This window comes from Osmia bicornis, unplaced genomic scaffold (assembly GCF_907164935.1).
Source record: "Osmia bicornis bicornis unplaced genomic scaffold, iOsmBic2.1, whole genome shotgun sequence".
Classification (NCBI taxonomy): domain Eukaryota; kingdom Metazoa; phylum Arthropoda; class Insecta; order Hymenoptera; family Megachilidae; genus Osmia; species Osmia bicornis.
The window spans coordinates 43070-70889 of record NW_025791072.1 but is presented as its reverse complement, the minus strand read 5'-3'; the positions used below and the strand labels follow the sequence as shown (position 1 = coordinate 70889).

Genomic DNA, 27820 nt, shown 5'->3' with positions numbered 1-27820 from the left:
GTCGGTGGTCCATGTGAGTGGAGTCGACGTCCAGGTTGGGAAGGGCCACAGGTACCTGGGCCTCCACCTGGACAGCCACTGGCGTTTCGAGCAGCACTTCGGTCGTCTGGCCCCTAGACTAGACAGGGCAAGCAACGCGCTTGCCCGTCTACTGCCCAATATCGGGGGGCTCAACGAGAAGGTTCGCCGTCTCTACGTGGGGATCGTGCGGAGCATGGCCCTCTATAGTGCGCCCATATGGGCGAAAGACCTGATGGATTCCCGGCGCAGCCAGCAACTGCTGCGCCGGGCTGAGAGGAGGATAGACATCAGGGTAATCAGAGGTTACCGCACGGTCCGCTACGAGGCGGCGATGACCCTGGCGGGGGTTGTCCGATTCAAGTTCCAGGCGGAGGGTGACGCCAAAGTCTTCTGGCGTTTGCGTGCCCTTCGTCTGGACGTGATCCCGCCAGAAGAGATGACCGAAGCTGTTGCTAGGATTAGGCGCCAGGCCCGGCAGAGAGCCCGGGATCGGTGGCGACGCGAGCTCGTCGAGAGCGGCGCCACCGCCCAGCGCGTGGCCGGGGCGGTCCTTCCAGTGCTCAAGAAATGGAGGGACCGCGGCCAGGGAAGTCTCACATTTAGGACCACACAGGTGCTCACCGGACACGGTTGTTTCGGTGAGTTCCTGCACTGGATCCGGGCGGAGGGGACGGAAGCATGCCATCACTGCGGGGCGGGGCGGGACACCGTGCAACATATCCTGGAGCACTGCCCAGCGTTTGCTCGGGCCCGTCACGCCCTCCGGTGCGAAGTTGGTGGTGATATCTCGCCGGCGGCACTTGTCAAAGAGATGCTCGCCGGCGAGAATCAATGGAGGGCGGTGACCGATTACTGCGAGACGGTCATCGCCCTGAAGGAGGAAGCGGAGCGGGGTCAGGACAGAACCGACCCCATCCGCAGAAGAACGAGGGGGCGTCGTAGGGGGAGACCCGCTGACGGCGTCACCTGAGGGAGATGGGGCGGTGGGCCGTGAAGATGTTACATACCAGGCCCACCGTAAGGGGGGCTTCATGTAGGCGGTGGGCCTGGTATGTAACATCTTCACGGCCCACCGCCCCTAACGGGGAGAAGAGGATGGGGGGAGCACCCTCTCCCCCTGAAGAGGAGTTCTGTGGGGGACACCAGTCACCCGGAAGAGGAGTACCGGGGAGGGGCGTTCGCCCCTCCCCCAACACCGATCGCGCGGCCTCGCGAAAGTTATGCGGGGCCGCAGGGACGCAGGAGGCCGGGGCTGGGACCTCGCACGCGGCACGAGGAGTGCCGTCATCGGGTGTGGCCCCCGATGGAGGCGGAGTTTGGCACGCAGGGGGAGGGCCAAAACTAGACCCTGCCCCGAGGAAGGCGGCGTCAACGCGCCATAGGTGTTTGGGCCCCGGTGTTGTTCGTCAGAGGTCCCGGGGCCCTCCCCAACACACAGCGTAGGCCACCGTGGGGGTTTCAGCCGGTAAAAATCCGGCACTACCCTCGGCTCCTCCCCAGGGGGGCTGGGGGCGTCTTTCGAAGATTTCCCCCACGTAAAAAAAAAAAAAAGGTTTCAGGGGGAATCCATAGTGGATCTGGGCTGGGCGTCCGCTGTGGCCGGGCGAATGGTGCAAAATTGGAGGGTGGCGGCGAGGGAGATGCTGAGTGATCATCTATACATCACCTTCAGCTACTCCCTCCCCGCCGCCCCCAGGTCGGCGCGTGGCCCGCCACTGCGTCGCTGGGTGCTGAAGAGACTGGACAAGGACATGCTGACGGCCGTAGCTATTGCCGGGCCGGTCGCGGACGTTGAGGGGGAGGCCAAGTGGTTCCGGGAGGCGATGACCGCAATATGCGACACCGCCATGTCCCGGGCCCCGCGCCTGCCCCCCCGGAGGACGGTGTACTGGTTGTCGGGCGACATTGCGGATCTCCGATCCGAGTGTCGGCACGTCCGGCGCCAGTGGCAGCGCGCCCGTAGGGCTCGAGTCCGCGACCCGGCGAGGGATGATCTGCTGAGGGGCACCTCAGGCACCAGGTCTTCGTGGTAGCCCTGAGGCAGGCCATCAGGGACGCGAAATCCCGGGCCTGGGAGGAGCTGCAGGGCTCTCTGGACGAGGACCCGTGGGGGCGCCCTTACGGGATGCTCATGGCCATCTCCGCGCACGGGCGCCCCCGGTCTCGGAGAGCCTGGACCCCCAGCTGCTGACGCGGGTAATAGATACCATCTTTCCCCGTTGCGGGGGAACGTCGCACCCGCGCCACCAGCAAGGGCCGGCGGAGCCCGTCGCCTGGTCCGCCGACCTGTGGGTCACAGAGGAGGAGCTGGACGATGCCGTCAGAAGGCTCGGGGCCAAGGACACCGCCCCGGGCCCGGACGGCATCCCCGGCCGCGCCTGGGTTATCGCGTCCGGCATCCTAGGTCCGAGGCTGTGCCGCCTCTTCAGCGCCGCTTTGGAGCAGGGGGTGTTCCCCTCGATTTGGAAGGAGGGGCTGCTGGTCCTCCTCCGAAAGGACCGACGGCACGCAGATTCTCCCTCTGCGTACCGGCCCATTGTGTTGTTGGACGAGGTGGGAAAGCTCTTCCAGCGTGTCATCGCAAACCGCCTCGTCCACCACCTGTCGAGCGTTGTCCCCGATCTGGCCGACATCCAGTTCGGGTTTCGCGAGGGTCGCAGCACCATCGACGCTATCCAGAGGGTGCGCACCCTCGCCGAGTCGGCCACGTCCCGGAGTGGGGTGGCGCTTGGCGTCTCCTTGGACATTACAAACGCAGTCAACACCCTGCCCCATGGGACGATACGGGGGGCGCTGGTTCACCAAAACGTCCCCTCGTATCTGCAGAGGATCATCGGGGCCTTCCTGGATGGCAGGTGGATACTGTACACGGGCCGGGACGGTACGCTGCACTGAAGGGAGGTCGACTGCGGAGTGCCCCAGGGGTCCAAACTGGGCCCCCGCTTATGGAACGTGGGGTACAACGCCGCGCTGCGGGTGATCCTCCCGCCCTGGGTGTGGGCCACGGTATTCGCAGATGACTACTACCTGCTGGCCACCGGGCGGGACTGGATGAGGACCTGCCGCCGTGCCGATGTGGGGGTCGCCATCGTGCGAAGAGCGATCCGGGCGCTGGGTCTGTCGCTGGCTCCTCACAAGACCGAGGCCATGTGGTTCTTCGAGCCTCGGCGTAGGGTAGCCCCTCCGGCCCAGCTCTGGCTCGCGGTCGGAGGGGTGCCGGATCGTGATCGGCCGGGGGCTTCGATACCTCGGTCTGTATCTCGACAGCCACTGGCGGTTCGATGTTCACTCCGACCGTCTGGCTCTCCGATTGGAACTGGTGGCGACCAATCTTGGCCGACTGTTGCCCAAACTCGGGGGGCCGGGAGTGAGGGTTCGCCGCCTATACGTGGGAATCGTCCATAGCCCTATACGGGGCTCCGATATGGGCCGGCGATCTGGCGGTCAGCAAGCACAGCTGCACTCTGCTGCGGCGGGTGGAGCGCCGGCTGGCCATCAGGATCGTGCGGGGCTACTGCACGATCTCCTACAAGGGGGCGATGGTCCTAGCGGGTCTCATCCCACACCGGTACCAGGCGAAGGTCGAATCCAGTACATACTGGTATTCGCGAGCCCTCCGCCAGGCCGGAGAGGACCCGCCGGGGCCGACGGTCGAGGAACACCGGAGCCAGGCCCGACTGGTCGCGGCGGAAAGGTGGCAGAGATCCCAAACAGAGGGGGCTGCCGCCGGAACCCGCGACGTCGGGGCGGTCCTGCCGATGATATTGGAGTGGCGGGACCGCGGCCACGGCGCCCTGTCGTTCCGGGTCACGCAGGTGCTCTCCGGACACGGGGAGTTCGGGCAGTTCCTGTGCCGGAGAAACAGGGAATGGACCCCCCACTGTTGGCTCTGCGGGGCGCGCGGGACGCAGCACAGCACACGCTGGCGGAGTGCCCGGTGTTTGCTGTGGCCCGTCACGCCCTGACGGCAGACATAGGGGAGGATCTCTCGCCGGTAGGCGTCGTGAGACAAATGCTTGCCGGCGAGACAGAATGGAGTGCCGTGACCACCCTCTGCGAGGAGGTCATGGCCCTCAAGGAGAGGTCGCGGACGTGGGACGCGATGACGTCGCAGGGATCCGCCACCGTAAGTGGTGCGGGGGGGGGGGGGGCGATGGCGGCTTTCGCTATTTACCGCCCCTCGACGAATCTCCTGTGGAGATTTTACGGGGGGTGTTACTTGTGGGGGTGGTAGGGGTCGCGGTGTACCCTCCTGCCCCGGACGAAATGAGCCCGGACCCCGGTTGGATCCGGGGGCGGGCGGGTGGGGACCCCGTTCTCAAACGGGGGCACCTCTCCGTCCGCCTCTGGGGGGCCGGGTGACTCCGGGCGGAGAGTGGCGTCTCCCTCCCACGCTGGGAGTGGCGCTGGCCCCCGCAACGGGGGTGCAGCGGAGCCGAGGGAGTCCCCCTGGAGGGTGGCCGGCCACGGATCACCGCAGCCCGCAGGGGGTCGACTCGGCGGGCCGCAGGCGCCCTATTTGGGCGCCATTGCACGCGGTCCTGCGGTATAGCCGGCACCGGAATCCGGCGTAGTGAAGGACAGCGCCCGACCTTCCTCGCGGGCGGGCGGGGGGTTGCTCCTCCCCGTAGCCTGTGAGGAGATCGAGGCGCGGGGACTGCAGGCGGTACGGGCTGGGGGGCCCGGCCGCCATTGCACGCAGTTCCCCCGCGATGGAGCTCGCACCGGGTGCGACCCTGGTGCCGGCTGGGGGAATCGTTACTCCCCCGGTGAGGGGCGCTTTCAGCGCACGGCGGGGGAGGCTCCGGAGTTATAGTAATCAGGTCCCGGAGCCTCTGCCATACGCCAGAGGAGGTCACCGTGGGGTTTTAGTCAGTAGGAATCTGACACTCCCCCGCTGCCCTCCCCCATGGGTGGCGGGGGGTCTTGTGTAAGATTTCCCCACGAAAAAGAAAAAAGGTTGGATTCCCGCTCGCCGCGTCGAGCAGAGCGGACGTGTTTCCTGGTCGCTCCGTGGTTAGATTTTCAACGCGGTGGATAGCGGCTTAGTTATTCGCGTTTTTTGGTAAAATCATTTTTATTATGTGTTCGGAAGTGCTATTGTGTCGTTTTTTGATTAAATATTGTGTTAATTTATTGTTAAATAACGAAAACGTGATGTGCGTGTTACGCGGCATTTCGACGTCGTGTTTCCGGTGTTCGGGGTGTTAATTATAAACATTGGACATTATTTAAGGATAATTTTCGTAAATTGGAGACGATTCGCAGTGAAATTCCGCGATTTTTGGAGCCATAGCTCCAAAACTACGCATCTGATCAAAAAATGTCATACAACACAAATAGTAGGAAACTTAATTTCCTACAAAAAAGGTCTCCTAACATTTTGCGATAGCTCGCACGCTTTCCGAGATATTTGATGATTTACCTCAAGGAAAGGGGCGTCACGCACATATTCCGAGATATTTCTTCTTCTTCTTGTTTTTCTTCTGCACAGCTGTGCTGGAAGTGGCATTTACAGCTCCGAATAGTGAACACAGCTTAGAATAGTGCAGAGTTACCTCAAAAAAAGGGGCCACGGTGTTTCTGCCTCTTTGTAACGTGTGTACGTGTACGAATTTCGCACTTCAAACTCGTACGAATATCTCGGTCGGTAACATGGATCGATAATCCCGTCTTCACCAAATACGTAAAAGTAATCGCTGCTGCGCTGTCTATCCACCGATCCGAGCGCTCGCCAATATTAAAACTCCTAAATTGGAACGGTTACGGGATTAATGCGAAAGCAATTCAGAGAGCGATTATCAAGCAACAGCAACGACCACGAGCTTTATCTTTACTCGAGTTTAAAGCATTTTTAATTTCAATTCAGTGCCTTGCACCGCGAAGTCTGTGAATCGTGTAATCCCAAATTAAAACACAAGTGTGATTTTTGTAGTACTAAATTCACGGCTCTTTGTGTAAAAATTATTAGTTATACACAATTAGTGACCGCAAGGCTGTGTCGTTCATCTTCTCCTCGACGCCCACGTCTTTGAAAAGACGGAATCCACGCCTTTACCGAAAACTCTAATTCTCGCCGAGAACACATTATTTCTAAGGTGGATATAGTAATAATGATATTGTTATTAAATGTACACTGATCTGTAGGAAGGTACCAGTATATTACATTATATCTAATGTAGATATACTAATAATGATATTGTTATTAAATGTACATTGATCTGTAGTAGCGAACCTGTATATTACATTATATCGAATGCAGATATAGTAATAATGATATTGTTATTAAATGTGAATTACATATGTAATGCAGATAGAGTAATAACGATATTGTTATTAAATGTTCCTTGATCTGCAGGAAGGTATCAAGATATTACATTACATTTAATGTAGATATAGTAATAATGATGTTGTTATTTAATGTATATTACATATCTAATGCACACATAGTAATATTGATATTGTTATAAAATGTATATTCCATATCCAATGCAGATATAGTAATAATGTTATTGTTATTATATGTACATTGATCTGTAGTAAGGAATCAGTATATTCCATTACATCTAATGTAGATATACTAATAATGATATTGTTATTAAATGTATATTACATATCTAATGCAGATTCAGTAATAATGATATTGTTATTTAATGTATATTACATATCTAATGCACATATAAGAATAATGATATTGTTGCGCCGGGGAGTGGAGCTCGCGCTTTCCATAGTTAAATGAATACACCAGGAGCAAACTAGACTGTCTATATTTCAGTTACACAATTGGTTTAGCAATAGATCCGTACAGGTCGGCTTCCCGATACAATCTGATATTCAAAAGACGCGCGGTTGTCTAAGAGACTTCAAGCATCCGGTGACGTGTTTCCGCTCGAAACAAGGGATAGCTTCACGTTATGATTCGACGACAGCTTCGGACGGGGCAGTCGATGGCTCTTTCGATATATCAAGAAGCGGTCGATGCGTCGAAAGTGCGGGAACTTCTCACCGTCGCAACATTGCTCCCCTCCTTCAATAAGCGGTCGACCCGACCGCGGGCATCTTCATACTTGTAACCATCTTCACGTAGGCCGATCAATAAGCCAAATCAAGTCATAGTCTCTAACCTCGGGCTGTCAGTCTTCCATGGATGCTAACCTCTTCTTTAGTACCTCTGCCTGAAAGGAGGTTAAAACCAAAAGCGTAACAGTTACCTAAGTGGCCCTCTCAGGCAGCTAACGTCTTGACATTCGTCCTTCGTCCCAGGGGAAAACCACTCAAAAACCCTGAGCAAGACGCCGGTTCAGTGCTAACAAGTCAGCTTAGAAACCGCTCCAATTTCCTATTCTTCTTTCTTCGATTTCCAATTCTTATTAGCACTCTTCTTTCTTCGAGGAGGTCCCGACAGTTCCTCGCCCTTCCTCTTGATTCCTGGGCCTTCACGCCTTCCTCTCGAAGTCTTCTCGGATGAAGAAATTCCAGTCCAACGGGTCCACTCTACCGGGGGATGCTCCCCAGCCATCAAGCAAAATCTTTCCTCGATGGACTGGTGGTCCGGAGCATACCACAACTACGCAGTCCGATGACCAGAACCCCGAATACAAAAATCAAAATAAACGGGACACCGGCTGAGGGGATGCCCTCTTCCTCCGAAGAGAACAACACTTCCTCCATCGTTTAGACACGCGTAGCCAGCAAGTTTACCGTGGCCGAAAGAAACTTCACCCTGGCTTTGTGCGACGAAGCGTCTTCTTCTAGGGCGAGGACGTCAGAAACACCCTCCTCAGTCTCCTATTCTTGATCCTTCCCTATTTAGGTGTTTCTTCCCCGTGAATGTTCATATGGAGCCAAACGATTCACGTGAACCACCTTATGTTTAGATTTTGGGGAGCGAAATATGCGGTAGATTAACTCATTTAACCGGTTCATTCCTTCAAAGGGTCCTTCCCAATCAAACTGGAGTTCTCCTTGTTTCTTCGATGTAAGCAGTCTCTTCCTTCTATTCAAAAGCAATAGCTCCTCCGGGCAAATCCAAAAGTAGGTGAAATTCTCGTTCCAACAGAAGCATGGAAGGACTATTCAGAGTAACTTCATGTCGAGATGAACGATATGCCAATAAAACGTCGGAATCCACTCATCCCAATCCTTTTTGGGCTAAATACTGCATCAAGGTCCTCAACAACCGCTCCAGGAGTCCATCCGACTGAGGGTGCAAAAGAATTGTTCTTGTTTTCTTTATTCTCAACATCTTCATCAACTCTTTAAAGATAGTTGACTCAAAACTGCGACCCTGATCAGAATGAAGCTCCAACGGTACTCCATGCCGACTTATCACCTCCCTCATCAGGGCCGTGGAAATTGTCGTCGCTTACTGGTTCGGAAGCGGAACCACCTCTGGCCACTTCGTGAAATAATCCACCACAACCAGCGCGTACTTGTTTCCAGAAGAAAACCTTGGTAAGGGACCAACAACGTCGAGCGCGATCCTTTCAAAAGATGCCCCTACGTTGTAGACTTTCATGAGTCCTCTTCCCTTCCCCGAAGGACCTTTCTTCGCCGTACAACGATGACATCAACGACACCAATCTTCAACATTTCTTCGGTGACTAAGTCAGACAAACCGCCGTCGAACCTTGGCCAAGGTCTTACGTATTCCGAAATGTCCTCCAGAGGACGCATCGTGGCACTCTTGCAGAACCTCTTCGACTTTACTCTTCGGTACAATCAATAGTCCTTCAGCTTCTTTTCCATCAACAGACTCCCATCTTCGAAATAATAAATCCTGATGAATTTCTAAAGAGTCCCAAAGTGCCCAGAGAAACTTTGCCCCAGAAGAAAGAGCGGAAACCTCCTGCCAATCTGGTTTATGTCCTTCTCTCTTTCTTTCGTAGATAAAACCAATTTCCTCGTCTTTCCGTTGATCTTCTATCCATTCTTCAAAATTTTCGGGTTTACAAACCGTCCTGAGGATGTGATTTCCCTTTTTCTGATCCTTTTCCTCCAGACGAGTACAAGGCTTGCATTGCGAAGTTTCACAGGGTCTTCTCGAAAGACTGTCCGCATTCCCGTGATTCTTTCCCTCTCGATGCTTAATTTCAAAATCATACTCTTGCAAACGCTCAATCCACCTCGCAGTCTGCCCCTCTGGATTCTTGAATGAGAGCAGCCATCTCAAAGAAGCGTGATCAGTTCTTATCAGAAACCTTCGTCCATAAAGATAATGATGGAAGTGCTCTATGGATTTTACAATAGCCAACAACTCTCTTCTAGTCACACAATAATTCCTCTCAGCCTTTCCCAACGTTTTAGAGAAAAAGGCTATAACCTTCTCTTGTCCTTCCTGGAATTGAGATAGGACTGCTCCAATTGCAACATTCGAAGCATCCGTATCAAGAATAAAATCCATCTCATGTTGAGGGTAGGCCAGAACTGGAGCTTCTACAAGATGTCTCTTCAATTCTTCAAAAGCACCTTGGCATTCTTCTGACCAACGGAAAAGCACTTTGTCCTCAGTAAGACGATGCAAAGGTTTCGCAATGGAAGAGAAACCCTTCACGAATTTCCTATAGTAGGTGCAGAGACCCAGGAAACTTCGCAGCTCAGTCCTGTTCTTCGGGATCGGCCAATTCTGCACCGCTGAAATCTTCTCTGGATCCGTCTTCACTCCATCCTCAGAAACTATGTGCCCCAAATACCTGACTTCCCGGCAAAAGAAATTACATTTCTTCGGGCTCAGTAGAAGTTTGGCGTCGCGCAAGCGGGAGAATACAACTCTTATATGCTCAATCTCTTGATCGAAGCTTTTCGCAAAAATGATTACGTCATCCAAGTAAACAAGACAAATCTTCCAGTTCAATCCTTGTAAAACATTGTCCATCAGACGCTCGAAGGTGGCTGGAGCGTTACAAAGTCCGAAGGGCATGACTTTAAATTGCCACAGTCCTGTGCCAACGCAGAAGGCGGTTTTCTCCTTGTCTTCATCATCAACTAAAATCTGCCAATATCCACTCTGTAAATCTAGCGTCGTGAACCACGTTGAACCGGCCACCGCATCCAGAGTGTCCTCGATCCTTGGCAACGGATAAGAATCCTTCTTCGTAACCTCGTTGAGACGACGATAATCCACACAAAACCTGGTACTTCCGTCCTTCTTTTTGACCAGGACAATTGGCGAAGACCATGGACTCTTTGACTTTTCAATCACCCCTTGCCGTTCCATTTTCATAAGAAGTTCCTCAACTTCGTCTCGGCGGTGCAACGGTAAACGTCGTGGGGGTTGTTTAATCGGCGAACAAGTTCCCGTGTCTATTTTATGCTGGACTACACTACATTTTCCTACTTCCTCCGAATTTTTGGCAAATATGTCTTTAAATTCAAGAAGCAGATTCCTGAATGCAAACCGTTGTTCTTCATTCAAATCTTTTCCACTGCGTATGTACAGTTCTTGAAGATACTCCGGAACGGAATCCTCTTCCTCTCTTGTGCTAAATGCCAACGGTTTCTTCATCAAATTTCTTTTTAGAAAATCAACTTCTCCATGGTGTTCTATACAAAGCTTCCCCAAGTTAAAGTCCAGCTGACAAGAATGCTTTTTGAGGAAATTTGTTCCCAGAATACACTGTTCCGCCATATCAATAAGGAGGAAATCTTCTTCGGAGTTCAAAGTACCGATTGTTACCAAGGATCGCTGTTTTCCATAAATCGGTAATTTCTCCCCAGAGATGGAGAAAATTTGGGGACTATAGAGTTTTTCCGTTCCCGCCGTGCCAAATTTGTTATTACTTCCAAATTTCTTTACATCCAGTAAATTTAAACTTGAGCCCGTGTCAAGTATTATGGGGCACTCCTTTTCTGCGACGAATCCCTCGACGCAGGACAAAACATTTCCGGCAACTCTTCGTACGACGGGGGCGAACAAAGGTGAAGCCGGAGGGTGCCCCTCTACGCCGACTTCTTCCCGTTTCCCTTCTTCGTTGAAAATTCTTCTTTTCTCTTTTTCGGACAATTCCGCCACATATGACCCTTCTCCTTGCAATTTCAGCATTCCATCTCCTGTCTTTCAAGCTTCCATTTTACCGGTCTTCTCATTTCTCTCCTTCCGGAATCCCTCTCCGAAGAATAAACCGGTTTAGTAGATGTTTCTTTTTTTGTAACGGGCGCATTAGCCATTGACTCGACTGCTTCAATCTCCAGAGCCCTGATAACAGCAGCCCTGAGAGATGTGAAACCTCCGAGCCTCAGCATCCGTTTCATTTCCTCATTAGCCAGCGAGGAAACAAATTGTGAGGCAGCAAGCTTGTCTCTAATTTCTAAAGGGCATTCGCAAAAAGCGGCCTGTGCTAGCCTCTCAATCTCCGTGGCTAAATCGGAAATAGATTCCCCTTTCCGTTGTTTATAATTTTGAAACTTAACATAATTGAGGTTCTCAAAATTTTTCGTTCCATAACGGAACGCAAGGGCCGAAATTAACGCGGGAAAATCAGTCTGTTTTTTTCAACGGAAAGAGAAGTCAAAACACTCCGCGCCGGTCCCTCGAGTGATGTAACCAAGGCCAAGGCCTTCCTTGGCTCATCCCAACGATTCGCCCCTGCAATCGCCTCAAACTGGAGTTTAAACTGCTCCCAGTTAGTTTTACCATCAAACTTTGGTGGTTTCAGAACGTAGCCTAAATCGGAAACGTTCCACGACACACCAGACATTCCCTGTTGAGAGACCGGAGGTGAGGGCTGGGGTATCGCGAGACCAGCAGAAGTGGAAGGACTAACAAGAAGGGCTTCACGATCCCCATCACGGACTGCCGTGGCCGAAAACATTTCTAAAAATAGTTGGAAATTGGACGATAGCACCTGATAATTGTTCTCCATCGCTGTCATCCGCTCTTCCAAGACCTTCTGGATCGCTGCAGAAGCCGTTCTCTCCTCTTGCTGTTTCTTTTCTGCGCGAGAGCGCTCCTTTTCCCATCGAGAGTTAAATGCGCGCTGCTGCTCCCTAAACTGCGTCGAGATGCTCCTCTGCAAGCCCTCGAAAAGCGTCTCCAAAGTCTCCGGAGAACCCTCGTCCCCGGCTGAAGATCGAGTTCTTATCGTCCTACCGACTGCGCCAATGTTGCGCCGGGGAGTGGAGCTCGCGCTTTCCATAGTTAAATGAATACACCAGGAGCAAACTAGACTGTCTATATTTCAGTTACACAATTGGTTTAGCAATAGATCCGTACAGGTCGGCTTCCCGATACAATCTGATATTCAAAAGACGCGCGGTTGTCTAAGAGACTTCAAGCATCCGGTGACGTGTTTCCGCTCGAAACAAGGGATAGCTTCACGTTATGATTCGACGACAGCTTCGGACGGGGCAGTCGATGGCTCTTTCGATATATCAAGAAGCGGTCGATGCGTCGAAAGAGCGGGAACTTCTCACCGTCGCAACAATATTATTACTAATTGTACACTGAACTGTAGGAAGGTATCAGTATATCACATTATATCTAATGTAGATAAAGTAATAATGATATTGTTATTAAATGTACATTGATCTGTATGAAGGTATCAGTATATTACATTATATCTAATGTAGATATACTAATAATGATATTGTTATTAAATGTATATTACATACCTAATGTAGATATACTAATAATAATATTGTTATTAAATGTATATTATATATCTAATGCAGATATAGTGATAATGATATTGTTATTAAATGTATATTACATACGTAATCTAGATATAGTAATAATGATGTTGTTATTTAATGTATATTACATATCTAATTCACACATAGTAATATTGATATTGTTATAAAATGTACGTTGATCTGTACGAAGGAATCAGGATATTACATTATTTCCGATGTAGATATAGTAATAATGATATTGTTACTAATTGTACACTGATCTGTAGAAAGGCATCAGTATATCACATTATGTCTCAGGCAGATATAGTAATAATGATATTTTTATTAAACGTACATTGATCTGTATTAGGGAATCAGTATATGACATTATATCTAATGAAGGTATAGTAATAATGATATTGTTAATAAATGTATATTACATATCTAATGCTGATATACTAATAATGATATTGTTATTAAATGTATATTACATATCCAATGCAGATATAGTAATAATGTTATTGTTATTATATGTACATTGATCTGTAGTAAGGAATCAGTATATTCCATTACATCTAATGTAGATATACTAATAATGATATTGATATTATATGTATATTATATATCTAATGCACGTATAAGAATAATGATATTATTACTGATTATACACTGAACTGTAGGAAGGTATCAGTATATCGCATTATATCTAATGTAGATATACTAATAATGATATTGTTATTAAATGTATATTACATACCTAATGTAGATATACTTATAATAATATTGTTATTAAATGTATATTACATACGTAATGTAGATACAGTAATAATGATATTTTTAATAAATGCACATTGATCTGTATTAGGGAATCAGTTTATTCCATTGCATCTAATGTAGATATACTAATAATGATATTGTTACAAAATGACTATTACAAATCTAATGCAGATATAGTAATAGTGATATTGTAACTGAATGTACATTGATCTGTAGGAAGGTGCCAGTATATTACGTTATATCTAATGTGGGTATAGTAATTATGATATTGTTATTAAATGAACACTGATCTGTGGTAACGAATCAGTATATTATATTGTATCTAGTGTAGTTATACTAAGAATCATGTTGTGATTAAATGTATATTACATATCTAACGCAGATGTAGTAATAATTATACTGTTATTAAATATATATTACATATCTAATGCAGATATAGTAATAATGTTATTGTTATTATATGTACATTGATCTGTAGTAAGGAATCAGTATATTCCATTACATCTAATGTAGATATACTAATAATGATATTGTTATTATATGTATATTACATATCTAATGCAGATTCAGTAATAATGATATTGTTATTTAATGTATATTACATATCTAATGCACATATAGTAATAATGATATTGTTATTAAATGTACATAGATCTGTATGCAGGAATCAGTATATTACATTATTTCTAATGTAGATATAGTAATTATGGTATTGTTATTAAGTGTATATTACATATCTAACGCAGATATAGTAATAATTATATTGTTATTAAATGTACATTGATCTGTATGAAGTATTCAGTATATTACATTATTCCTAACGTAGATATAGTAATAATGACATTCTTATCTTTATATATATTTCTTCTGTGCGTGTGTATGTGACTGAACACCTCCTAAACATTTTTTGATCAGATGCGTAGTTTTCGAGATATATCGAGATATTTAAAAGTTCCGAAGCCGTACCAACATTATAAGGAAGAAGAAACACTGTGGCCCCTTCCTTTGAGGGAGCTCTGCACTATTCTAAGCTGTATTCACTATTCCGAGTTGTAAATGCCACTTCCAGCGCAGCTGTGCAGAAGAAGAACAAGAAGAAGAAGAAATATGTCGGAATATGTGAGTGACGCCGCTTTCCTTGAGGTAAATCTGCAAATATCTCGGAAACGGTGCGGGATGTGGCAAAATGATAAGAGACCTTTTTTGTAGGAAATTAAATTTCCTACTATTTATGTTGTATCGCATTTATCGATCAGATTCGTAGTTTTCGAGATATATCGAGATATATCGTGATATTTCAAAGTTCCGAAGCCGTACCAACATTATAAGGAAGAAGAAACACTGTGGCCCCTTTCCTTGAAGTAACTCTGCCCTATTCTAAGCTGTATTCACTATTCCCAGCTGTAAATTCCACTTCTAGCGCAGATGTGCAGAAGAAGAAGAAGAAGAAGAAGAAGAAGAAGAAATATATCGGAATATGTGCGTTAGGCCGCTTTCCTTGGGGTAAATCTGCAAATATCTCAGAAATGGTGCGACCTATGGCAAAACGTTATACGACCTTTTTTGTAGGAAATTAAATTCTCTACTATTTATGTTCTATGCGATTTTTTGATCAGACTCGTAGTTTTCGAGATATATCGAGATATTTAAAAGTTCCGAAGCCGTACCAACATTATAAGGATGAAGAAACACTGTGGCCCCGTTCTTTGAGGTAACTCTGCAATATTCTAAGCTGTATTCACTATTCCGAGCTGTAAATGCCACTTCCAGCGCAGCTGTGCAGAAGAAGAACAAGAATTTTATGTAACATTTTGCCATAGCTCGCACCGGTTGGTAGATATTTGCAGATTTATCTCAAGGAAAGGGGAGTCACTCACATATTCCGAGATATTTCTTCTACTTCTTGTTCTTCTTCTGTACAGCTGCGCTCGAAGTGGCATTTACAGCTGGGAATAGTGAATACAGCTTAGAATAGTGCCGAGTTACCTCTAATAAAGGGGCCACAGTGTTTCTTCTTCCTTACCTAATCGGCAAGACGTTCGTTTTGAACGGCTGTTTATTGTCGTTTGGAGCGACGACGCTGGCCGATTGTGTTGTCTTGCAAGGCCCCAATATGGATCTCTCTTCTTTTCTCTGAATCGATGCATGCTGTCCAGTTGCCTGGTTGTTGGAAAGTCTCTGTACGAGAGTGCATACAAGCCTGTTTATTTACGGCCGGATTTTCGCGCGTGGCGGAAACTTGGATGCTTGCGATGCGTGCTTTGATTTATCCTTATACATCTTTCGGTGTAAATTTTTATTCCTTTTGCATTTGTATGGACGCAATCGCTTACAATTTACAATTTGCAATTTACAATTTACAATTTGCAATCTATGTGTTCAAAAGTGTTCGAGATTGTAAGGAGGTCTTGAGCTTGCGATTGAGAACCGGTTCGAAATGTAGGACCGGCAGTGAGACGACAATGGAAAATTAATGCACTTGAGATTGCACAAAACAAACAATGTATATTTACAGGCACAGATACACTATGACAGTATTTACAATAAATTGTGCGTTGCACGAATTTATGATGATCGTAGATCGTGAAGATTCACCCGCGTCGCGGAGAATTTGCGATTGAGATTGCGCTGTATTAAAACCACGTGTTGGTTCAACACGTGGTCACCACGAAATTCTACTAATTTCGTGGATTTGCACGAACTAGATTAACCGCGAGTTCGCGTTGGCCGTCGGCACAGAATTCGCGTTGCGATGCTGAGTTCTTTCGAATCGAAATTCGTTAATTGCACTAGAAATTTTTGGAATCAGTACTGCACGTGTTTACCGTAACGGTACAAAACCGTAATGGCCGAACCACCGGCTTCGTCGTAGCAAGAGCCGTTGGCTTCTTCCCGGTGACGTCAAGCTCGGTGATTGGTCAGCCTGACCGGCATCCAAGGTGGCTGCCGGTCGCGCTGAAGAGTGCTGCCGCGATTCGTGCGGCGACGGTTGAAATCAACGCATTTTCGAACACTATGACTTATAACCGTATAATCTATAATTTATAAAGTAGGGGGGATTGAGCCAATAAGGCCTACGGTTATATTTAGTTGGAATATAACTCATTTGCTGTATTTATTATTTTACATTATATTACATTTCATTACATTATTATGTCGGCTATGTATGTCGGTTATGTTGGTTACGTATGTTGCGCGATACACACTTTCTGCAGTTCCCAATTTGTGAATATTCTTAGCTGTATTACTTGCATTCAGTTTATGTACATTCATTCATTTATTATTCATTCATTCCTTTATTTTGATGTTGATTGATTAAAGCTATACATTGATCTGATTCGATTTTTCTTGATTTGTTGATTCATTTTTGCTTCATATTTCATTTCTGCTAGTTGCCTGGTACCATGATTTATTCTAGTTTCATTGATTTATTATTTTATTTTACTAACTAATATTATTTGACCGAGAGTTGTTTTTATTGGGCTCACGGGACTTTCCTGATCGCATGCGTTGTTGACGTTGTTTGACTTTACTGGTTGATTTTGTCTAAGTTAAATGTTTTATTCTAGTTATTTATTCGGCCCTTCGTCCTGTGGCGATTCCAAATTCCGTTGATTCTGTTGTTCTGTTGTTCTATTGTTTTGTATAACCTGTTTTCCGCGGCGCGATATGTAGTAATACAGTGTGTCCGGCAATCTGCGCAATCTGTGGATCTTATTCGGGTTGATTCATTTGATTTCATTATATTTTTCCTTTTTGTTTGTAATTTGTAATTTATATGTAATTTATATTTATTTCATTCCACCCTATTACAAACGTATGATTCATATTTATATATAATAAATAACCGTAGTATTGATTTTACTAACTGATTTATCCTCCATCTTGATCTGTCTGGAAGCTTGATTTGATGTTCGTGTGCTTTATACCTTCGTAAAAGTACTGTATATCAGACTTATCTTTGATGATAAGTTTGATGGTAAGTATGGATTCCTAGGATTGCGCGGCTGCACGATGGATGGTTTTGCAGTCGATAACTGTGTGTACCGGGTAACTGGCGCGCGGTAGGTAATTGCTGCGCGGCAGATAATTGGTCTGTGGATAACAGTTACGGAACCGTTACGGAGCGAGCGCCCGAGTATTATGTGGTGGATGGAATATTTGCGGTTGGTAATATCTCCGGTGCCTGCGGTTGGTTACCGACTAGAGATAGCTTTACGGCTTATCTTCGGGCAGTATTGCATTCTTTACTTATTACGATGCGTTTTGCTATCGTTATCTTTCGTAGGTAGCTTACTTCTGGTTTTCATCGCGGTTGTTCGGGATCACGGTTTCTCTCTTTTGAAAATCCCGTTGCCATAACCGGCTCATATTGTATTTCGGATAACATAGAAATTTCAAACACTTCGCCGTCTCCCGAATGTCTCGCCCGTCTCCACCCCCCTCGTCACGACAACAGCCGAACCTGTTGTATTTACCCGCGCTCGTCACTTATCCTTTGTTATTATCACCTAGTGACCTAGTGAGCAACCGAAGCGAAACGAACAAGCCGATTATAAAATCAAAACCGATTTCTTTGTTTAGTGATTAGATCTTTAATCCGGTCTCATAAAGCCTTATTGAACTGTGCACCGTTATTAGCATTCAATAAATTATTCTTAAAGGTGAATTAGTGCGAAAACAAAGCTTTTCGAATTGTGCGTGCATTTATTTCCATATTACACCCAAAACCATTCGGCCTTCCACAAGACACTTTCCGAGGAAATCCATCAACCCGCAACCTCAGATTGGTCCTTCGTGCCGGATTTCCAAAGGAAAGAAAATTCAAATTTCCGGATCGCACCCGTCGTAACCGCCGAACGCCAAGGACAAGATGTCGAATCTAGACGACTTCATCGCGAAACAAAGCCAGTATATGGGCTCCATCAAAAGGGCACTGGCAAATTTTAAAAAGCTAGGTCAAGCCAAAATGACCGTAGCCGTTACTCGCCAACGCCTGAGCAACCTTAAGGAAAGTTACGCCAAATGCCAGGAGCTGGATGCAGACATTCTTGCACGAGCTGACCCTAAGGTGCAGAGCCTCCACCCGTACTTCACCGAAGGACGTTTCCTCCAGTGTGAAGGAGCCTTCAACGAAGCCGCGGACTTCATGGCCGAGATAATCTCCAATGCCGAGCAGCCTCAACCAACCCTTCCGCTGCAGCTGCATCCGACAACCAGGATAGGAACTCATCCCGATTGCCGAAATTACGCCTACCCAATTTCGACGGCAGCCTCGACAAATGGGAGACCTTTCGAGATAAGTTTACCTCTCTAATCATAAATGAAAATAAGCGCCGTTTAATTTCGTTTCATCTTCATGCGCTACATAATTTGCCTGCCGTTATTTCCGAAACATTTACGAACCTTCGCGATCTCAGCGACAAGGTCAACGGTTCTGTTCAAGCGCTTTTAAATCTTGGCCGCCCGGTAAAGGAATGGGACGACATGCTAGTTTATCTCGTAACTCAAAAACTTGATCCCACCACAAGAAAAGCTTGGGAAATTCAGCTTGGTGATAGTTTAGAGTACCCGTCTTTTGAACAGCTTAACCTTTTTCTTAAAACTCGTATTCGTGCATTAGAATCATTACCTCAAGCACCTATCTTAAAGGGTAAACTCATCTCAAATTTAAGTTTTAAATCCGAACGCGCCAAAGGCGGTCCGTCTCATTCCGTGACACAAGAAAATTCACGAGGTCTTCCGTCGCATACAGCAACCGTTTCGTCCGCAAATCACCTTATTTACCAGTGCGATCAATTTCAAAATCAAACACCGTCGCAAAGGTATACGTGATAAAAAATTTCAAACGGTGCGTCAATTGTTTCAGCGCTAAACACCACGTCAAGGACTGTACAAGCGCTCGATCATGTAAACAGTGTAACAAAAAACACCATACGTTGTTACATTTCACCGACTCCGCGCGTTCGAACCCTAACGACTCCGCTACGTCATCAAAGACAAATAATATTGTTACCGACGCGAATACCGCGACTCACTTGGTGTCTAATGAAGACAGTGATCTTACCGACGCACAACCCGCGAACCACGTAACTTCGAAATTGACATCAGTCGTTCATCCCGTCTTACTCGCAACCGCGCGCGTCCGAATATACTCTCCTACCGGTCAATTTATACGCGCTCGCGCTTTATTGGATCAGGGCTCCGCTATCACTATTATTACCGAAAATTTAGTGCAAATATTGCGATTGACAAAAATGCGTCGTGCTATCCGTATAGCTGGAGTAGGGGAAACCGGCTTGAACGCGCATCATTCTGTTCACGTCACGTTCTCTCACGCTGAGGCTTCTCAACCGGTGTTCTCCACAACCGCGATCGTTCTGAAATCGCTCACAAATTACTCTCCGCAACGAATAGATTCATCCGGTCACTGGGCCCATATTGCGCATTTGAATCTAGCCGATAACGATCCTATGAGCTCCGATCCGATCGATTTATTAATTGGCGCGGATCTTTATGGATCCTTAGTTCTTGAAGGCGTGCGTAAAGGGTTCGCCAATCAGCCTATCGCTCAGAAAACGAGTCTGGGTTGGATTTTGTCCGGTCCTGTTTCACAGTCCGTCCAACCGTCATCCGTTCCAACCCAACATGTCATCGCAGAGGACACACTAAACGACGATCTTCGGCGTTTTTGGGAAGTCGAAGAACTTCCCTCTTCGCCCTATTCTACTCCAGAGGAGAATCAGTGTGAGGCGCATTTCACGGCTACTCACTACCGCGCTCCAAGCGGACGTTACGTCGTCCGTCTTCCCTTTAACAGCGATCCTTTGACAGAACTTGGAGATTCTCGCTCATCCGCACTCTCTCGCTTCACTAGTCTCGAACGCCGACTGTCTCGCGATCCTAATCAGTATGCCTCCTACCGCGATTTCATGACAGAATATTTGCATCTCCATCATATGGAGCCAATTAACCGGAGTAACATCATGTCCACCCCTCGATATTACATTCCTCATCACGCCGTCTACAAAGCCGACAGCAACACTACTCCGCTCCGCGTTGTTTTCAATGCCTCCAGTCGCACTTCTACTGGAAAATCACTAAACGATTGTTTAATGATCGGGCCGAAATTGCCAAACGATCTTCCATCCATTTTGCTTCGCAGGCGCCATTTTCGGTACGTATACATAGCGGACAGTACCAAAATGTATCGGCAAATTCTGATCGATCCTCGTGACAGAGATTTTCAAACCATATTGTGGCGCGATACTCCCACCGATCCCATCTCAGAATATCAATTGTGCACTGTGACTTACGGAACAGCGCCAGCCGCTTATCTTGCGCAACGCGTTCTCAAGCAACTCGGCGAGGACGAAGGCTCCTCGTATCCTTTGGCTATTTCAGTCCTGAATCGACAAATGTATGTCGATGACTTCATATTCGGAGCTGACGATCGCCATCTCACGCTCCTCACACGCGAACAATTAGTTCAACTTCTGCAGAAGGGCGGCTTCCGCTTGCGAAAATGGGCCAGTAATTGCCAGCCACTATTAGAAGGAATCGATCCCGCTGATCACGGCCTTGCCTATGAAAAACCTTTTAAAGACGATGACTCCTTAAAAGTCTTGGGAATATTTTGGAATCCCGAATCCGATACTCTACGGTTTCGAGTCCACGAACAGCAAAAGGCCGGTCGGTCCAAAAGAGCAATATTATCTGCAATCGCTCGCTTATATGATCCTCTCGGTCTCGTAGCCCCAGTCGTAATTACCGCCAAAATCATAATGCAAAAATTGTGGTCGTTGAAATGCGGATGGGACGAAGAAGTGCCGTCTGCTCTGCTTCACGAATGGACGCATTTCTATTCCACTTTAGCATCGTTGACTAGCGTTGCAATCCCTCGATGGACACAACAGTACTCTGACACACTCCAATACTCGTTGCACGGTTTCGCAGACGCCTCTAGTCTTGCGTATGCCGCCGTAGTTTACTGTCGTCTTGTCTCCGTAGATCGATCCGTTTCCTTCCATTTCGCTTCTCATGGCGAAATCGAGAGTAGCCCCCCTCAAAACCGTTAGCATCCCACGCTTAGAGCTTCTCGCCGCGCTATTACTTTCCCGCCTTATGTTAACAGTTTGCTCAGCTCTTCCGTTCGAAAATATTGAATGTCATTGCTGGACCGACTCCACTATTACCTTGTCGTGGCTACGGCAGCCTCCTTCGCGCTGGCAAACGTTTGTAGCAAACCGTGTGTCCGAAATCCAACAGAAGTTCCCCTCTGAGATATGGCATCACGTTCCTTCTAAAGAAAATCCTGCCGACTGCGCTTCACGTGGTCTGCTTCCATCAGATCTTCAAACTCATCGGCTATGGTGGGAAGGTCCCGCTTGGCTCCGCTTAACCCCATCCGAATGGCCAGCTCAACCATCCGAACCATCGCTTTCCCAACTTCCAGAGCAACGTCGTGTCGGCACGGTATGCACCTTAATACCTGGTGCAACTTGTCCATGGGCCTCTCGATTTTCTTCATGGCCGAAATTACTCCGAGTCTGCGCATACATCTTCCGTTTCATCTTGAAAATTCGTTCCCGTCTTCGTCATACGTCTAGTGCAAACGAGCATGATCTTTCTGCTTGCAATCCAAGTTGCTTGCGTCAGTTCGAAATTCAATCCGCAAAAAACTATTTACTACGTGCTCTCCAAATTGATTCGTTTCCCGACGAGATCGCACTCCTTACTCGTGGAGAGAAAGTATCTAAATCTAGTCCATTGGCATCACTCAACCCTTTCATGGACTCTCATCAGCTAATTCGAGTTGGAGGGCGCCTTGAGAAAGCGCGACTACCATACAAAACCACTCATCCCATTGTGCTCCGCTCTCACAAGATCCTTACACTTCTAATTACGCACCACCATATGCGAACTCTTCACGCTGGACCGTCTCTCACACTCGCATCGCTCCGCGACGAGTATTGGATTCTCCGTGCACGTACTACCGTCCGATCGGTATTATATCGTTGCGTGCCTTGCGCTCGAGAAAAGGTGAGCATCACTACGGAGCTCATGGGATCGTTACCGTCAGTCCGCATCAATCGCACCATTCGCGCTTTCGTGCACACCGGAATTGATTACGCGGGACCCATACTTGTGCGCGAGACGTCCGGTCGTGGGCATAAGTCCCACAAGGCCTATATTGCCTTGTTCGTGTGCATGGCCGCAAAGGCCATACATCTTGAGCTCGTGCACGACTATGGATTCGCCGCATTTATCGCTGCCTTTCATCGTTTTACCGCGAGACGTGGGCTCCCGCATTCCATGTATTCGGATAACGGCACGACCTTTCAAGGGGCAGACCGCGAGCTCTCCGCTGCTCATCGTCAAGCAATCCAGGATCCTAATTTTTTAAACCGAATGGCAACCGAATCTGTAAATTGGCACTTCTTGCCACCTGCTTTGCCTCATTTCGGCGGATTGTGGGAGGCAGGAGTACGCAGAGTAAAACACCACTTTAAACGATGTGTAGGAAATCATATTCTCACCATTGAAGAGATGACCACGCTTCTATGCCGTATCGAAGCTTCATTAAATTCTCGTCCCATCGCTGGCGGTTCCGAACACGTCGATGACTATAATGCGCTTACTCCCGGCCATTTTTTAATAGGAGCCCCGTTAATAGCGATTCCTGAACCCAGCCTATTAGAGGTGAACGAAAATCGTTTGTCGCGGTGGCAACTCGTACAGCGTATCGCGGAAAATTTCTGGAGGTGCTGGTCGCGCGATTATTTGCATACTCTCCAGCAGCGTCCGAAATGGCGTGTAGCTCAACGTTTAGCTAAGGTCGGGCGCGTTGTTCTGCTCCGTAACCCTTTGGCGCCTCCTTGCCAGTGGGAGCTAGGTCGTATTGTCGCCTGCCATCCCGGTGACGCTGGCTTGACCCGCGTAGTGACCGTCAAGACTAGTCGCTCCACATATTCACGACCCATTACCAAGCTGTGCTTTCTCCCCGTCGATATCAACGAGGAGGAAACACTGCAAGGGAACACGGCGGGCGGCGTCCGAAAAGAGGCTCAACCCCGCGCCGAATCTCAATAAATTTCTCCACTGATTGTCTCCGTTTCTTTATATTATTCTTCGTAATCTATTGTTATATTATGCGTTCAATTATAGTTTAAGTTGTGTTTCCCGAAGGGTACTTCGAAGGTATCCCTTCGAGGCGGGCGGAATGTTCGGGATCACGGTTTCTCTCTTTTGAAAATCCCGTTGCCGTAACCGGCTCATATTGTATTTCGGATAACATAGAAATTTCAAACACTTCGCCGTCTCCCGAATGTCTCGCCCGTCCCCCCCCCCTCGTCACGACAACAGCCGAACCTGTTGTATTTAACCGCGCTCGTCACTTATCCTTTATTATTATCACCTAGTGACCTAGTGAGCAACCGAAGCGAAACGAACAAGCCGATTATAAAATCAAAACCGATTTTTTTGTTTAGTGATTAGATCTTTAATCCGGTCTCATAAAGCCTTATTGAACTGTGCACCGTTATTAGCATTCAATAAATTATTCTTAAAGGTGAATTAGTGCGAAAACAAAGCTTTTTGAATTGTGCGTGCATTTATTTCCATATTACACCCAAAACCATTCGGCCTTCCACAAGACACTTTCCGAGGAAATCCATCAACCCGCAACCTCACAGCGGTGATTTATTGAAAGTTGTTGAAGTATTTTCGCTTTTATTTCCGCTTTTCGCTTTTGAACGTTTATATATTCTGTATAATTAGTTGATTAATTTGATGATTTGGTGGTTAATTTGATGGTCGATAATCATTATGGTATGGACTAGTGAATTCGAACACTAGGTATCTATGTTCTTTATGGTTTATGGTCGCGCTCTTTATTTTACTTCGCCCGGTTTCCTATCTTAGTTGACGTTTACATGGTCATCGGTCATCTATGATGTGATGTGATACGAAGTGTTAAGTGATAAGTGTCAATTGAATTTATTGAAATTATTGAATTTTGAATTTTCTAATTTAAATTTTGTATTTATTCGTGCGGATGTGATTGCTGTCACAGTGCGCGTACTAATGTGCTACGCTCGGAGGTATCGTATTGTAGTGTAATTGCAGTGTATTTGTTAATGTGGTATCATTAGCTCCGTTTGGTGCATTTTATGCATTCGGTGCATTTATATTACTTACTATTATATATTATATATTATATGCTGTATTATGTTATATTATATTATGTTATATTGTATTATGTTATAATATTGTATTATAGTATTGTTATTGTATTGTATTATACCATGATCATATTGTATTATTTTATTTATGTTATTAATGTTATTACATCCAAGCTACGTTCAATCTACGTTCAATTGCGTTCAGCCTGCGTTCAATCTGTGACCATTTTAGGCATTGAATATATTATATGTTATATTATAATATTATTATTTTAGACCTTGGATTGTGTCCAGTTATTCAGCTATATTAGTTAGCTATGTTAGGCTATACTTAACCAGTATTCTGTATTAAATTGTATTGTATTGCATTATTATTATATAACTTCCTAACTTTCTATTCCATTATATTATTATAATTGAGTAAGTAAATGTACAGAGTAATTAACAATGGCATATGGCATATCGAATTGCATTGAATTAAATTACTTGATACAGATTATTAATATGTATCTGCTTTATTTTACCTGCTGTGATTATAGCTGTGGTTATATCTGTGATGATTATATATGCAATTATATTTGCGGTTATATTTATTTGACTTAGTTTAATGGTTCTTGTATTATGGAATTTAGAAGAGTCTATCTGGATTGGATGGATTAATGAGTTTATATCATATGCGTATATTGCGTTTATAATCCCTTTGCATATTTTAAGGGTGGGTTTGATTCTGATTCTGGTTTCTTGTTCCTTAGTTCTTAGCTCCTTAGTTCCTCTTGTAGTATCATGCATTGTTTCTAAGCTTTCGGGGGGTGTTTGAGCTCCCAGGCATTTTCAATTAATTGTAGACTTTAAGATGTATCATATATCCTTTAGCAATTTGGATATGAATGACGTGTAACGACATTGGTTTATTGGTTTATTGGTTTATTGTGCGCCGTTCACTATTCACTATCCTTATTCTTTTCTTATTTTTATTCTTGGTCACTTGACATGTTTCAGTGACTTCTTCTTCAATTGAGTGTTACGTTTTACGTTCCATGTTCCTATAATATTATTCACTGCTCTTTTGTAGCTCTTCGTACCCCCCCTCAGGATAATGTTTTGCATACTATGTTTAATTCAATTCCAGCGCAGCTGTGACAGTTGTGAATCTGTGTATTTTGAATACTTACGGTACTTTATGCAATCTTTTGTACATTAATTACCCTTTCTTAATTACAATTCTGATTCTGATTTTGATTCTGATTTGGATAGTGTTAGTTCAGTATTGGTTAATACGGCTGGTGCTCAGGGAGGCATACGCTGCGGTAGTCCGTCCTGCATGATACAATGTCTATATGGTTTTCTATACATACATATATGCGTTATGGTTTCTTAAATTCTTTGAATTTCTTGACCGTGGATCTCATATGACTTTCTTATAGGAGTGTCTGGCTTGGTTTAGCACCTATATGACTTTTCTATTAATCGGTATTAAAGGGGGTTTAATGGAACTGCATCATTTAAACTGACTATGGTATGAGGAGTTTAATTAATTATCTACATCGGTATACTTATTACATTGATTATATTTGGAGTGTTTTCGTTACACATTATATATACACATATGTTCATAGTAATTTTGATCTATTGTAGTGTAGTTTAGTTTTCTTGTACCTTTATATTATGATTTAGTAGTAATATGGTTGTATGTGGGGTTTATTATTGATTGTTTATTATTGATTAGTTTTCACCACGCGCTGTATTGCATCGACTTACCTGTATCAGTATTAATATTAATACCATACTTATCGGAGCGGTATTATAATCCAGTAACAATCTAATCTACTCAATTTATAACTATTTGAATTGTTTGATCTGCCTTATGGTTTATGCCGATTTAGGTCTCATGTGCTCCCCATATTATATGAGATGGGTATTCTCTCCTCCTGTTATCCGTTAATTACATTCTACCTCCACTTCCATTGGCTGGCGTTAGGGCTTACTGCAAATAGACTAGGATTATGTTACATTTTACATTTAATACTATGGTTAATTTCTGATGTTAACAGTTCTGTCTCTTCCTATTATTCTCATTATGAGGTATATGTTGCTACTTATCTTTATTGATGATTTGCTCGCAATAATTTCTAATTGTTTTTTATTGCCTTCATTTGATCATTGATTGTACTCCATCATGTTCGCTTGCCAACCACGTTGAGGTTGTGGTCGCGTAAATGTTCCTGCAAGTAAATTTAAGTAACTTAATAGTTTCAATGAGTGGTTTCAATTATTAGTATTACATTACGCTCACCTATTTATTTTCTTCCCAGCTTACTTTCTGGTTATACCCTATATTCTATATTTTATACTGTACCTTATTTACCTTTACCTCTGATAATAATTAGTAGCATTCTATGTTATGTTATGTTTGCTTCTCTTCTCTCATGGCTGGCTTGCTATTTGCTATCTGTCTGGCGACTTTATTTTACTTTACGGTTCACATCCTTGGTTTATTTCATCTCAAATTTATGGTTTATCTTGAGTTTAATTTTATGTGATTATATTGTGCGCTAGTGTTGAATGTTAAATATTCCTCTTCTGCTAATTGGCTGCTCGGCTGTATGTATGTATGTTTGACGTTTTAGGTTTTGGAGGTTTTGTTGGTCATTTGCTTATGTCCAGTTCATTGTATCTGGCGACCCCCCGGGTGTACTAGCCTTACCCGGGTAAGGCGGATTTGCCCGGGTGGACCCACAGACCGACCCACTCGTGGGAACACTATGGATGACTTGAAACTAAACACGCCAACAACAACAACAAACACTGGACGGAACGTACCGACGACGACTGCGGCTGCTCAACAGGACACGAGACGGGAAACGGGCGCGGAGGATATGGCGCAGACCAGCACTAGCAGGGTAACGGATGCGCGCCGCCTATCCGTCCGATTAACTAGGGCGGATGTGGAGTGGCCTCCCCTGAGGCCGGTACGAGGAGGGGCCGGAGTTTCCCCGGCGGCCTCTGATGCCCCCGCATCCAGAGAAAGGGAGGTGGACATGGACTCGGACGAGTCACTCTCCTCGGCAGTATCTCTGGAGGCATGGCGCACGAGCAAGAGGGGTCGCCCTCCGAACACGGGCCAGTACTTGTGGCTCGCGGCGGCTAAACAGAGAGTCCTGGATGTCCGGCGCCGGGAACTTGACCTGCTGGAGGGGTGGAGGGTGCTCGATCCTAACGAGGACCCTTTA

At 46.0% G+C, this 27820-nt stretch overlaps 1 protein-coding gene across 1 annotated transcript; it reads left to right on the top strand.

Annotated features, from left to right (window-relative positions):
• The first annotated feature begins 19664 nt into the window (after positions 1-19664).
• LOC123988677 lies at positions 19665-21485 on the top strand. The gene has a single exon (XM_046289429.1). It carries the CDS (start codon positions 19665-19667, stop codon positions 21483-21485), a length of 1821 nt encoding a protein of 606 aa, XP_046145385.1.
• The last annotated feature ends 6335 nt before the right edge of the window (positions 21486-27820 follow it).